We start from the raw sequence: 12,650 nt of genomic DNA, 5'->3' as shown, positions 1-12,650 counted from the left end.
TGTCCCTCTGGCACTCCTGACAGACATTGGTAATTGATCTTGTCTTTATTGATAAGTAATTACACAGACATTTGGAGCTAACACGTGGGTTAAAGCTGATTTGCCATCCTTGAACTGGAACTCAGATGGCAAGTCTGCTTACCCAGTGTTCTTTCCACCATGCCACGTGACCTTTTTAGTCTCTGGACAATTACTTATGTTGTTCTGTGGGAACAGTCAGAATTCTGCAAGAGCAGATCTTTGTCTTATGAAGAGTGCTGATTGCTTGAAGACACACTTGACTTGAAGGTTGAAGACTTCAGGTCAGAACCAACTTACCTAGAGTTTATAAACATTTGAGATGTTTGGCATTGGACAGTAAGAACTGACTTTTTTATTGATAGCTCAGATGCTTTCTGTAGCCAGTTCCATGTTGTGCCTACAAGAAGCAGAAACAAAGTTGGCCCACCTTTGAACAATATTAGTTACATTTTGAATGAATAAACCATTCCAGTTAGTAGTAAAATTTTGATTGCTTGTTTGGATATGAGTAGACTCAACCTGAACGATACAAGTTTTTAATCCCAGGTACACTAAACATACATAGTTTCAGATGTTATCTTTGAAGGACCTTCAGAATCCTCCAGTCCATGAATTATATGCATGCTCTTGGGGGGGCTTTACTACTATCATTTCACACACCCATGCAGACATCAGTCAGTCAGTCAGTCAGTCAGTCAGTCAACCCTTTTTAGCCTCTGCTCAAGCCTGGAGGTCTGTGGCTCAGAACTACCAGGTAGTCATGATTGGCATCTTCATTCACTGTAATACCCTCATTTTTCAGAACAGCAAAATAGGTTCCAGAGAGACCTTCAGCATCTAGGACCCCCAGTTTAGAGATTTGTGCTGTTTCACATTTTACCTGAAATTCGTTTGAAACATCTAGTCCTAAAATAGACATTCTGGGAAATAAAACAAATAACAGTTGATATTTAAAAAATCAATATAAAGTGGTTCCCATTTCTGGTGTTATTTTCTGATATTCTGGTATTATGATTAGCTGTTGATAGTTACCTGAAGACACACCATCAGTACGAAATGGAGGAATGAAGTTTTTATACCTAAAATTTAAAACCAAAATATGTGCCAAACTATTTTATTGCCTAGAAGGTGAATTTATGTTTTCTTAATTGGCTTAAAAATTCAAAAATTCCTGTCAAAGCATTGAACAATTTCATACCTATACATGAATAAAGTGAAAAACAGCAGGGATCAGCAATATGAATGCTTTTTAGCACTTTTTCCTTTTTTCATAACTACAACAATAAATGCACAAAAGATAATTAAGCAACCGGGAGTGAAAAATGCAAAAGAATCGTTAAGTCCCATAAAGCTTTTTAATTAAAAAATGGAATAGTTTAAAGATGTGTTTTAGATTTGGGAGAAAAACCATTAATTATAATGTTAGGTAAAAAAATGAATACACATATTTTTGGATTGTTGCTCTTAGTTAAAAGTAGACACCAAGATGCAGGGTAATAACCCTGGATCCGGGTAATATTTTTAATATAAATTCCTTGAGGGAGGCATTAATAAGCATATTTGACTAGAAACAGCACATAACATGTATATTAGTTTTGTTTTTAATTAGATTTAGACAGAATTCATTATTTTTAATGGCTTTTCATTAGTGAAAAGAAACCGTTACTTGGATGTATTACAGTAAAATAAATTCAAGGTGTGTGCTTATTTTCTGCAAGGAACCTCTTAGGTATTTAAAGAAACCATTGTTTGGAATACAAATCATAGACAGGTATTTGAAATTCCTTGCTTTCAGACAAAAGTATGATTTATATGCGATAAAAACAGCACTTTTATCTCTTTTTCTCAAGTCAGGTATTAATAGTGAAATACACAGAAGTGAGATGGTTTACTTAAACTGTAGAAAAGTCTTGCTGCTGACCAGTTGTATTTGCTGATTGTGGATTTTCAAGTAGTATTGCTGGAGGTGGGGGACAAGATTGAGCTGTTCCTCTCACATTTTTATTGAATTCTTCTTTGAACACAGTGACTTAGTTTTAGTTCAGAATTTATGCATTTCAGCCAAGTTCTTCAAGTCAAATCTGCCTTAAAGAAACACAACATCAGGCAGGATCTCAGATGTGAGCCCAGATTTGCAGTATTTGCTGTTATTTTCACGTGGGGAATTGTCTGCCTTAAACAGGCCAGTTGGAATTAATCTCCAGTTGTGTGCTTTATTCACCCTGCTGTAGAAATACGTCTTCCTGGTTCTAGTCTACTGAATTGTAGCATCTCAAAATGAGAAAAATACAATGACGTGTTAATGGTACACCAAGGAGGTAAGAATGAGTTCTTTTAATGCACAGATGAGCCATAAATTAAGCTAATAATGTTGTTCCTTAAGCATTATTTTTAAAGGTGAATTTCTCCCAATTTTATAAGGTTTTTATGTAACCTTAAATAATGAAATGTCACCCACAAGCTTGCTGTGTTTTCTAGGCCACCCCTCTTTTCCTTTGCTCTGTGCAAATTCCTTTCCTACAAAGAGAATATGACAACAATCCTGGCGTTATCTTACTTATAATTCAGTGTCCATTGTCTTCTTCTGTTAAGCCGTAGACCTGCTTCCAAGTATGTAACAGTAAATCCAGTAAAATCTGGGTGTTAAAATGTAACTCATTTAACAAAACCTAGATTTCATTTGGCTTCTGTGCAGTTTCAGAAATATGTCCCATCTTGTCAGAGGAACCACAATAGAATGACAAAGACCCTACAGACAAAAATGAGCGAGGAAACACATTGGTCACTATTAACTGACTCCAACCTTTATTCAGAGCTCATGCATTTTCTCACTAATTTCCATGTTTGGTTCCACCATTCAGTCTCGGAATAACACATTGCTTTTTCTGTCACAGCTTCTAAGTCATCTTTGATCTACAACTGTTTTTCAGTCTTTCCTTGTTTTTCATGACCTCAATATTTTTGAGGCGTTACTCGCCAAGTATTTTATAAAATGTTCCTAGTTTGGGTTTGTCTGATGTTTTCCTCGAGATCGGTCTGGGGTTACAGATTTTTAGAAAGAATCCCTTCTTCTCATGTCCTATCAGGATGTGAGTGACAATCTGAGTTATCAAACATGAGGTAAACCTTCATCACTTGGCAGGGAAGGGTATAGCTCAAGTGGTAGAGCGCATGCTTAGCATGCACGAGGTCCTGGGTTCAATCCCCAGTACCTCCTCTAAAAATAAACAAACCTAGTTACCCACTCCCAAGATAAAAAATAATTAAGTAATACAATGATAAACAAACAAACAAATAAACCTTCATCACTTGGCTAAGGTACTATTTACTGGGCTGCTCCACTGGGAATTTGCCTTTTTTGTCATTTTCTACTCCATTTTTGGAAGCTCATTACTAAATGCTTCGGGCATTGGGATTGAACTTCACCTCGTGAAGGGTCAACTGCACTTTTGACTCCTTGTCTTCTGCCCAAGTGGGGGAAGTGCCTAGGCCTAGTAAACTTCCCTCTAATCTTCAAGGAGTGATTTCCTTCAGATGTCATCTCCTCTGGAAGTCCTATCTTTGTGGAGGTGAGGGGCCCTTTACTCTGTATATCACAAGATGCCTGCAGCCACCTGCCTTAGTCCTTGGTTGGAATGCACTGTTGTTTCCTCCATTGTATAGTGAGGTTCTCAAAGGGTTGCTTCACATTTTAGAACACAGTAGCGATGGCAGTAATCATAGCAGCCACCTCTGGCGGAGTTTGTTTTGTTTGGTGCCGTTCTAAGTACTGTACATGGATTCTCTCACATAATCCTTGCAACCCCCACCTTCGATACTGACACCGCTGATTTTCCTCCACTGAGCCACAGGCAGCTTAAGTCACCCAAGGGAACCCCAAGGGAACTGTGGCAGCTCTGTCCCCTGACACCCATTTCTGGCACTGAGCCTGGTACCGAGCAAGTGTTGAGTCAGTATTGAAATGACTACTGTGATGACTTGATGAGCAAGGCTGATCTTCCTTCTTGATTGACCTTCTTTGATTAGAGAGCTCTGTTAAAGCATAGGAAAAAAAATTCAGTCTTAGAAATAACTGTGCTTCCCAAAAGGCACTGAAAGCTAAATTCTATCACATTCCTTTCTTTTATAAACCATAATTGCCCTTGGTGGGCTTGTTAAGTTTGCACACAGATTCTATCATGCCCATCACGTGTTTGTTGCTTATTTTATCGTATCACTGTTCAGGTTAATTTAACGTATTAATAAACAAAGGAAGGCATACTTCCTTCTGAGGTTGACATCCTGACTCTTGAGACCAGGGGAGTGAAGAAGTCTTGGTAAGAAGTCAGCAGATAGAAGTATAGAATTCAGACCCAAACAGTGCACAGAAAGCATGCTGTAGTGTAATGTCATTTGAAGCCAGAACTGTGGAAGACCCTTTAATCTCATCTTCCACTTCATACATTTGTGCCAAAAATACACATAACCACGACGCACTGTGTGTAGGGTTCTGTGCTGGGTCCTGGAATACAGTTGAACAAGACAAAGAAGAAACCTGTTCTCATAGAGAAATGAGCTAGTGGGGAAGCCAGACGTTAATGGAGTAAAGAATAAATTACATTCATGATAAGATGTCCATAGGAAAATAAGAACCCATTGCCAGGAAAGTACACAACCTAGTGTATTTTTCATGGAAGCCTCCCTCACTAGAAGTCATTTAGTCTGAGATCAGACCTTCAGCCAGGAATTTCACATGCATTCACTGAATTCATTCAGAAGAGAATATTTTTCATCGTAGATTGAGTGAGAATGGCTGTTAGATTTCCGTGGTACTAACATGCCGGCAGTGTGTGTCCATCAAGACCTCATTACTCCCAGACTCTCAGCAGGTGAATGGGAAATTACTTTTGGCAGCCAAACCGCCCTGTGGTTTCTACCCCTGAGCCCCGTGCCTCCCTTTTGAGAAGGTAGCCTTGCACGTTAGGTTGTCCTGTTGGACTTGGTGGGCTCCTCAGAATGGGTCCAGCTGCCAAAATGCACGTATTCGAAGAAAGAGTCAGTAAGAGGAAACTGAAACACACACGTCTCTTTTTTCTTTTTTCAGGTTAGTTAATGTCAGGCCTGAGAGAGGAAGGCTTCTTACTGATTGTTTTTACTCCCCTCAAAACTAGGTGTAAGTTAACCACAGTCTTTATTTAGTGCCATGTTTTTTACTTAAAGGCGTTTATTCAAAGTTCTGAAAAACAAAGCATTTGCTGCTGTGAGCCTCGTGCAACTGGAAATGATTAATAGTGTAATTCTCAGTCCTTTGTAAAGTGTCTTTAACACTGAAGAGATTTATACAGTGTGGACTGGCAATGGTGCTTCAGTGTGAGAATGGGTAATCGATACTTGCAAGCTTGGAAAAAGTGTTCTATTTCCTGCACTAATGACATAGGGGTTTTTGCAAGGCAAGGGTGTCTGGAGCATGAAGCACTCCAAAGAAGAATTAATTTAAAATCTGAAGTGGAAGATCAGTTTCAATTAAAATTGCACTTGAACGTATATTGGGTAGAAGTGTGAAAGCAAGCATGCAGTCGGCTTAAATCTTCAGATTGTTACCAGTGAGTAAATGAATCTCACTGCTCTGAACCCTGATAATATTTTTATAGAGTGCTAAAGTATATTTCACCCCTGTCTGGAAGATTATGAGAAATGATGTGAATGGCAAGTACTTTTCAGAGGTAACAGAGTGTTTTTTTTTTTTAATTTTATTAGTACGATAACTACAAGATGTCTGTGTATTTTCACAACTGTTGGCTTGTCTTCATATTTCTTTGGAGTCATGTGTTTGGATGGATTTTACCATGCATTTTTTTCCCCATTGAGTGTAATTTTATTGTAGTAGTGAGTTTCTAAAAGGCATTATCCACACACACACCATATTTTTTAAATATGGTTTTAAAATACCATATTAAAACATGAGTTTCCATAATTCAAGCATACAAGCCCAACTGTACCTAACCACAATTTACATTTTGGTCAGCCATCCAGTATATCAGCGAGCCCTTTATTCAATTGTTCAATGGATTCTTTTGGCATCTGGAAGAAAATTTAGAGCGGATGGGATAATTGGACCCACTCCTTCTGTCCCCTTTACCCTCCTTTTTTTCCTTCAAATATATTGATGGAAGATGAAAATAAAGTTTGGCTGGAACATAGGCGAATGCTCGCTCTGTTCCTCTGTGACTCATCACAGTCTTAGGGGATCTGACCAAGAGGAGGAGCGACACGAGGGAAGAGCCCTAGACAATGCCTAGTTTAGTTGGGAGGCCTACAGTAAGGGCACTGGTGATGCTAACTTTTTCTAGGAAGTGTTAGGACATTTATAAGTGACTTCGAAAGCGCCCCGAGGTTGCTAAGTCTCTGCCAATCAGCGAACGTGTCTTTTCTGATACTCTTTTATGTTACTGGGAAAATGACCCAGGAATAGAGCGAGGCCGAGTTATTTGTCAAAGAACCAGCATGTGAATCAGTTTTAAGGAGCTTCGGCGGTTAATTTTGCAGCCATGAAGCGTCTTTACTATGACCGAAAAAATTTTCTGCAGTTGCCCCTTTGTTCATGGTACCTCTGTTCTTATCAGCTGGGAGCTGTGTCAGACTCGGGGACGGGGAAGCCCGTGGCCAACGCGTGTGTGGTAGTGGGTTGGGCGCAGGTGTGGACTCTTTTTCAGTAGGAAGGAGATTTACCCCAAAGTGTCCTGTGCATCACACAAGGCTGGGTATAGAGTGAGGCAGAAAAATACGGGTTCATGGATGGGTCGGACTCCTAAAGTCACTTTGGCCATTAATTCTCTTTTATCTGATTTGAAAGCTGATCTGATTTTAAAGGTTAAAAAAAAAGTGTATTTCTATATTTGTTTATACACACACTAAACTTTATTGATTGGGAAGCTTAAATTTTATCTTCTAAAAATTATACAGTTTAGACTTATTCTGCATCTGATTCTCAAAAAGAAATTTATCTTTAATCTTTCTAGCAAAAGCCTTTTTTTCTTTTTTCAGCTGACTACTTCTGCTTTGTCATGTGAAGAAGGTTAGAAGTAGAGTGGGGAAAAGTTACAGGGCTTGTTGTCAACTTGGTAGACGTCTCGCCTGGGGTAGTAGGGCAGTTGCAGTGTGTTTCCTCTGCCTGTTTTTGATTGGTGCGCATCTGGGACTGTGTGTTACAGCAACATTCGCTTCCTCTCTTTCTGTGCCATATGTCTCCCAAAGTCTTTTTTTACATGAATGCAGAGTCCAGTCTGAAGGTAACTTTATGCCCCCACATCCGATGACAGAGGGATTGAGAAAGAGAAGTGAATGCCTTGTACAAACTGATTAAGCTGAAGAATCTCTCACAGTTACCCAGAAGGAAAACCCTGCTTCATTGCCTGCATTATTTATAATGACTCTCATCCAATGTTGTGTTGCTTTTAATTTTGATTTTTTTTTTCCTTTTCCAGTTCAAAAACTCTCAGGAGCATAGAAGAAAGTTGTGTTCAGTGTAGTATTATTCACGATAGCAGACCGTCCTAAACTGATTAAGGTGTTTTCTCCTGAATAAGTAAGTGTTCTCCTTATTTTAGGAAACTTGCTTAAATTTTTTTTAGAGAGTATGGACAACTCTCTGACAGCCCTTCTGCTCAGCCCCCTTAGTCTGATTACAGAGAAAGTCAGCAAATGTTTGATTACAAATCAAGAAACAAAACTATCTTAAGTAACGTATCTTTTCTTTAATTTTCTTGCCCTATCAAGCAAGTGGCTTGGATTCATGGTTTTCCAGTGCACGGAAGTCTTTGGAGTGGGCCATACAGGAAAATGTATGTTAGGAGATGCAGTGCTTGGCTTTCCTATGTCTGGTTCCTTCTATCCCTGACCCTTCAGCTATGAGGATTGAAGTCTTGTTTTCTTTTAACAGGTGCCTATGGTCCTGAGCACTGGGTCACGTCTAGTGTCAGCTGTGGGGGCCGAAACCAGTCGCCCATAGACATTTTAGACCAGCACGCGCGTGTCGGTGAAGAGTATCAGGAGCTGCAACTCGATGGCTTCGACAATGAATCTTCTAATAAAACCTGGATGAAAAACACAGGGAAGACAGGTAGGCGTGTCTTCTCCCCGTGTCTGACATGAAATGTTTCTGGATGTTTTGGGTGTTTACCTTCACCACCACCTGTCCATTAGCAGTGCACGTTGCTGTAGAGAACATAGAAGTGAGTGACAGCTTTGGAATTGGCCCTTGATTTGAGAACTGGCCACTTGCTTTACTAGCTGTGTGATTTGGGGCAACTCACTTAAGCACTCTGTGCCTCAGATTTTAAAAATATGATAGGATGAAAATATAAATAAATATGTATATGGATAATGAAATTCCGTATCATATCCATTCTGTGTGAAGCCTTACACTGTTGTAAAGATTAAATAGGTCAGTAAACATAAAGTATATAGAATGGACTTGTGGAAATCTTTCTGACATGGTGGCCACTAATCATATATGGTTATATTAAAATTTTAATTTTAATTAATTAAAACTGAGTAAGATTAAAATTCACTCCCTCATTTTTACTAGCCACATACTGTTTTGTTTTCCACTTTGTTGGGTTGTCTGTTTGTAGTGTTTGAAAGGAGAGGAGAGAGACATTAAGAACTTTGGGGATATTTTAGGGGGGGGACACTATTTATGTATTTATTTATTCATGTATTTTTGTTTCCAGCTTTACTGAGATGTAGTTGATACATGACATTCTGCCTTTTCACTTTGCTGTTTATTTCTTTTGCTGTGCAGAGCTTTTTCGTTTGGTGTAGTCTCATTTGTTTGTTTTCCCTTTTGTTGCTTGTGCTTTGGGTGTCATATCCAAATTATCCTTGCCACAGTCAATGTCAAGGAGCTTTCCCCCCGTATTTTCTTCTAACAGTCTTACAGTTTCCGGTCTTACAGTTAAGTCTTTAATGTATTTCAAGTTAATTTTTGTGAGAGGCTTAAGATAGTGGTCCAACGACATTCTTTGGATGTGAATATCCCGTTTTTCTAACACCATTTGTTGACAAGGCTGTTTTTTCTCCATTGAGTATTCTTGGCTCCTTTGTCAAATATTAATTGGCCAGATATTCATGATTTTATTTCTAGGTTTTAGAGTCTATTCCATTGACTGATGTGTCTCTTTCTATGCCTGAGCAGTACTGTTTTGATTACCATAGCTTTGTAGTATAGTTTGAAAGCAGCAAGTATAATGCCTCCAGCTTTGTTTTCCTTTCTAAGAATGGCTTTGGTTATTCAAGATCTTTTGTGGTTTCATAGGAATTTTAGGATTGTTTGAACTGTGTCTGTGGAAAATGCCATTGGAATTTCACTGAATCCGTAGGTTGCTTTCACCAGCATTGTACTAGCCACTTTGCACGTACTCGGTAACCACACAGGGCCGGTTACCCCCATACCAGGCAGACAGCTAAAGAACGTTCCATCATTGCTGAAAGTTCTGCTGGACAGCACTGTGTCAGATGCACAAATGGAAATAAAATTCTTATCTTCCTTAAGAATTTGCTTTGTTAATACTTACTATTATATTAGAATATGTGTAGAATATTTGGTATTATATTAGACAGAGATGAGCCCTATCTCATCCCTTCACGTAGCAGACCAGCGGTTTGGTCTTCCTGCTTCCTCTTACCTACCTCACCTGTCACTTGGGATCTGAGGATGTGAAACGTCAACATTGCCATTACACAGAGTTACTTTTCTCTTAGTCACTGTTGTGCAACTAGCAGTTGTAGATTGCGTTATATTACATCTGTGCCCAGTACTACCTGGGATTCTGTTGGTGCTAAAGATACTTTTCTTACGGGGGGAGAGTATAGCTCAGTGGTAGAGTGCATGCTTACCACTGGGTTCAATCCCCAAAATCTCCATTAAAAAATAATAAGCAAATAAATAAACCTACTTACCTCCTCCCCAGCACTCCCCCCACAAAAAACCCCCAAAAACCTTTTATAGGGTATTTCTCATACCTTATTTTTGAACTCTTACAGCCCTAATCCATTAAAATGCTCTCAAGCACTGGCTCTGTGCCCCTCTCCCTCCCCTGCCCTCTCCCTCCTTCTGTCTCTGTTGCTCTCTCTTTTTAAAATGATCCTTTTGTAACCAAGGATGTCACTACAAACCACTCTTAGTAATCCCTTCAGGAGCCTTGGCTGCCTGAAGCCCTCATGCTGAGCTCAAATGACTTCATTTTCTATCCTTTGGTCCTATTCGTGTTGTGGGTCACTGTGTTGCCTTTTTTCCCCCTAATCTAACCGGCTGCACGTACAACTTTGGGGATCCATTCTTTCTCCAAACCAGCATTTATTTCACTGAGAGTATTCATGGCTGATTGCTTTGGGTTGGCCTGATTTGTTCTTAGAATTGCTTCCCGCTCACTCAGCACAGTGGTTCCCAGCTTTGGGCTTTTTCGTAATTGCCCCATAAGCAGTCCTTCGTGCCTTAGAGCAGGTGACCCTCTCCTGCACCTGATTCATTCATTTGAGCAGCTGCTCAGGACAAGCTTGTATCCCAGTGATGCTACTTGTACACGCCTTTTCATCCTCCCCTCTCCTCCCCCAATACAGATGGTGTGCTTGTGTTATAATTCAGAATTTCTCTGCCAGTGCTGTCTACTTCAAATATGAGTGTCCTTTGGAGAACTTGGGTGGGAATATTTACCCCGCAGGTGACCTGAATGTGGTGGACAGGCGCTTTGCCACACTGGGGTAACCAGATCTTGCAGTGGAGGGCCACCCCGCCGACACGTTCCGGGAGCCTGCCAAAGGCGATGCGCCGGGCTCTGATACGGTTTTCTACTTGATTTGCAGCACTCAACAGCCTTCTGCAAAGATAACACGTTTCAGTGACAGCTTTCAGCTTGGTGTCTCCAATGACAGGTTTTAGACGAGTGGAGGGTTCACTCGATGCAGGTTGATTCATGACCTTGGTCTTCTAGAAGCTGATTATCAGTCTCCGTCACTCTGCTGGCTTCCTAGAGCGATCCCCAGCTTGTTGCGTGTCAGGGAGCGCGTGCGCCTGACTTCAGAGTACAGCCATCCGAATATGGACGCCTCTGTCTCTGAAATTTCAGAAGAAGCACAGCTTTCTGAGAAGCAGAAATAAATCCTCGTTGCTTCCCAAACTGTACTTACTGCTACAAAATTTATGACATCATACCAGATAGGCTAATCTGACATGATTCTATAGGAGCGGCTTTTAGTAAGTGCCAGCCATTTATATGCAATTTCAGGCATGAACTTTGAAAAATTTTTTTTGTTGTTCTTTTAAAGGTGTTTCAATTTATGGTGGTTTAGAAACTTGGGTGCAGAAATCAGCCTGCTGTGTTGTTCTTTTTTGGGGGGGTTGGGGAGGAGGGGATAAGCATGATCCTAGAAAATTCTTTTGTTCTGAAGTTCTTAAAATGCCAACTGAGTTCATAAATATTCCAGTATTTTAGAGAAATGAAGATTCAGTTGCTTTGTCTATTACGTGTGGATTATAAATTGCATGGGACACAGTAGAAATATAGTGCAGGGTGCTGTGTGTCTGAATTATAGGTGGGAGTTGATAGTATCCACAGTGAATAGTATTGATAGACAACCTGGATAATCTCAGTTTAGAAAAACATGCATATCATTGTACTATAGTTTTGTAAGATGTGACCATTTAGGGAGACTGGATAAAGGGGACACAGGACCTCTGTATTATTTCTTACAACTTCACGTGGGCCTGTAGTTATTAGAAAGATTAGAAGTTTAATTTAACACCCCCATGTGTCATGAGCTACATTGTCTGTCTTCATTACATTCATTTTATGTCTAACTTGCATACCTATGAGCAGAAAAAAAACTTATTTTTCCTTAATCATGAATTTTTAAGCAACACTTACTTTTCCTCCACCAAAGTCTTTTCTTAAACCTTGTACTTCTAAAAAATAAATTCAGGAAGGAGTATTTGGTTTTTTTTTTTTTTTTCTGATGAAAATTTACAGGTCACTTATCTATAAAATAGACTGTCTTTTTGATATTAAAATATGAATATAGAAAGTTAATATTTAAAGCAGCCTGTTACATGGAGACCGTAACTTTCCCATAAAACAGTTTTAATGTTCATATCTGTCTGAACCCCCTGAGAAGGCTGTAAATCCAATCCAGCATAATCAGTAGAGCAATGTGGTTGTACCTAACCCACTTCTCGAAAGTTGTCTGAAATATCTTTACGAGACAGATAGCATCTCTGTGTTTCTTCCCGAAGAGCCGTAACTGTCTGTTGTGCCACTTCTCATTTGATTTCATCTATAGTTATTTCCCTTTCTTTCATTCTGGTTGAATGAAGAGATAATGCATTCATCAAGAACATTTCCAGATAATCTGGCTTTTCCTAACATTAGCTTCTAGCTAACTGATCAGAATTTAAAACTTAAGACTGTGCTTCTGATGTATGTTAATAAGCCATGGTCCTCTATGAGCTTTAAGTATTTGGAGGGTGTTTTTTGGCTTTTTCCCATTTTCCTTTCACCTCACACCAAAGACAAATAGTAAATGCATTTGCCGCAATGTGTGTTCCTTCCATTTTCACACTTTATATTGGTTTACTGTAGTTTTTCTTTGCCTAC

The 12,650-nt window shown here is 39.5% G+C and overlaps 1 protein-coding gene across 5 annotated transcripts in view; it reads left to right on the top strand.

Moving 5' to 3' along the window:
- The window catches only part of PTPRG (protein tyrosine phosphatase receptor type G), a 673,139-nt gene that overhangs the window by 368,072 nt on the left and 292,417 nt on the right, over positions 1–12,650 (top strand). For all 5 annotated transcript variants that reach the window (XM_074344575.1, XM_074344574.1, XM_074344576.1 and 2 more), the window contains one exon: positions 7,940–8,119. In XM_074344575.1, coding sequence (XP_074200676.1) covers positions 7,940–8,119 — 180 coding nt within the window. The remainder of the gene's footprint in view (positions 1–7,939; positions 8,120–12,650) is intronic.

The sequence above is a fragment of the Camelus bactrianus genome, chromosome 17 (genome assembly GCF_048773025.1).
Source record: "Camelus bactrianus isolate YW-2024 breed Bactrian camel chromosome 17, ASM4877302v1, whole genome shotgun sequence".
Taxonomy (NCBI): Eukaryota; Metazoa; Chordata; class Mammalia; order Artiodactyla; family Camelidae; genus Camelus; species Camelus bactrianus.
Note: the sequence above shows the minus strand (reverse complement) of the source record. Positions and strands in the feature narration are given on the sequence as shown.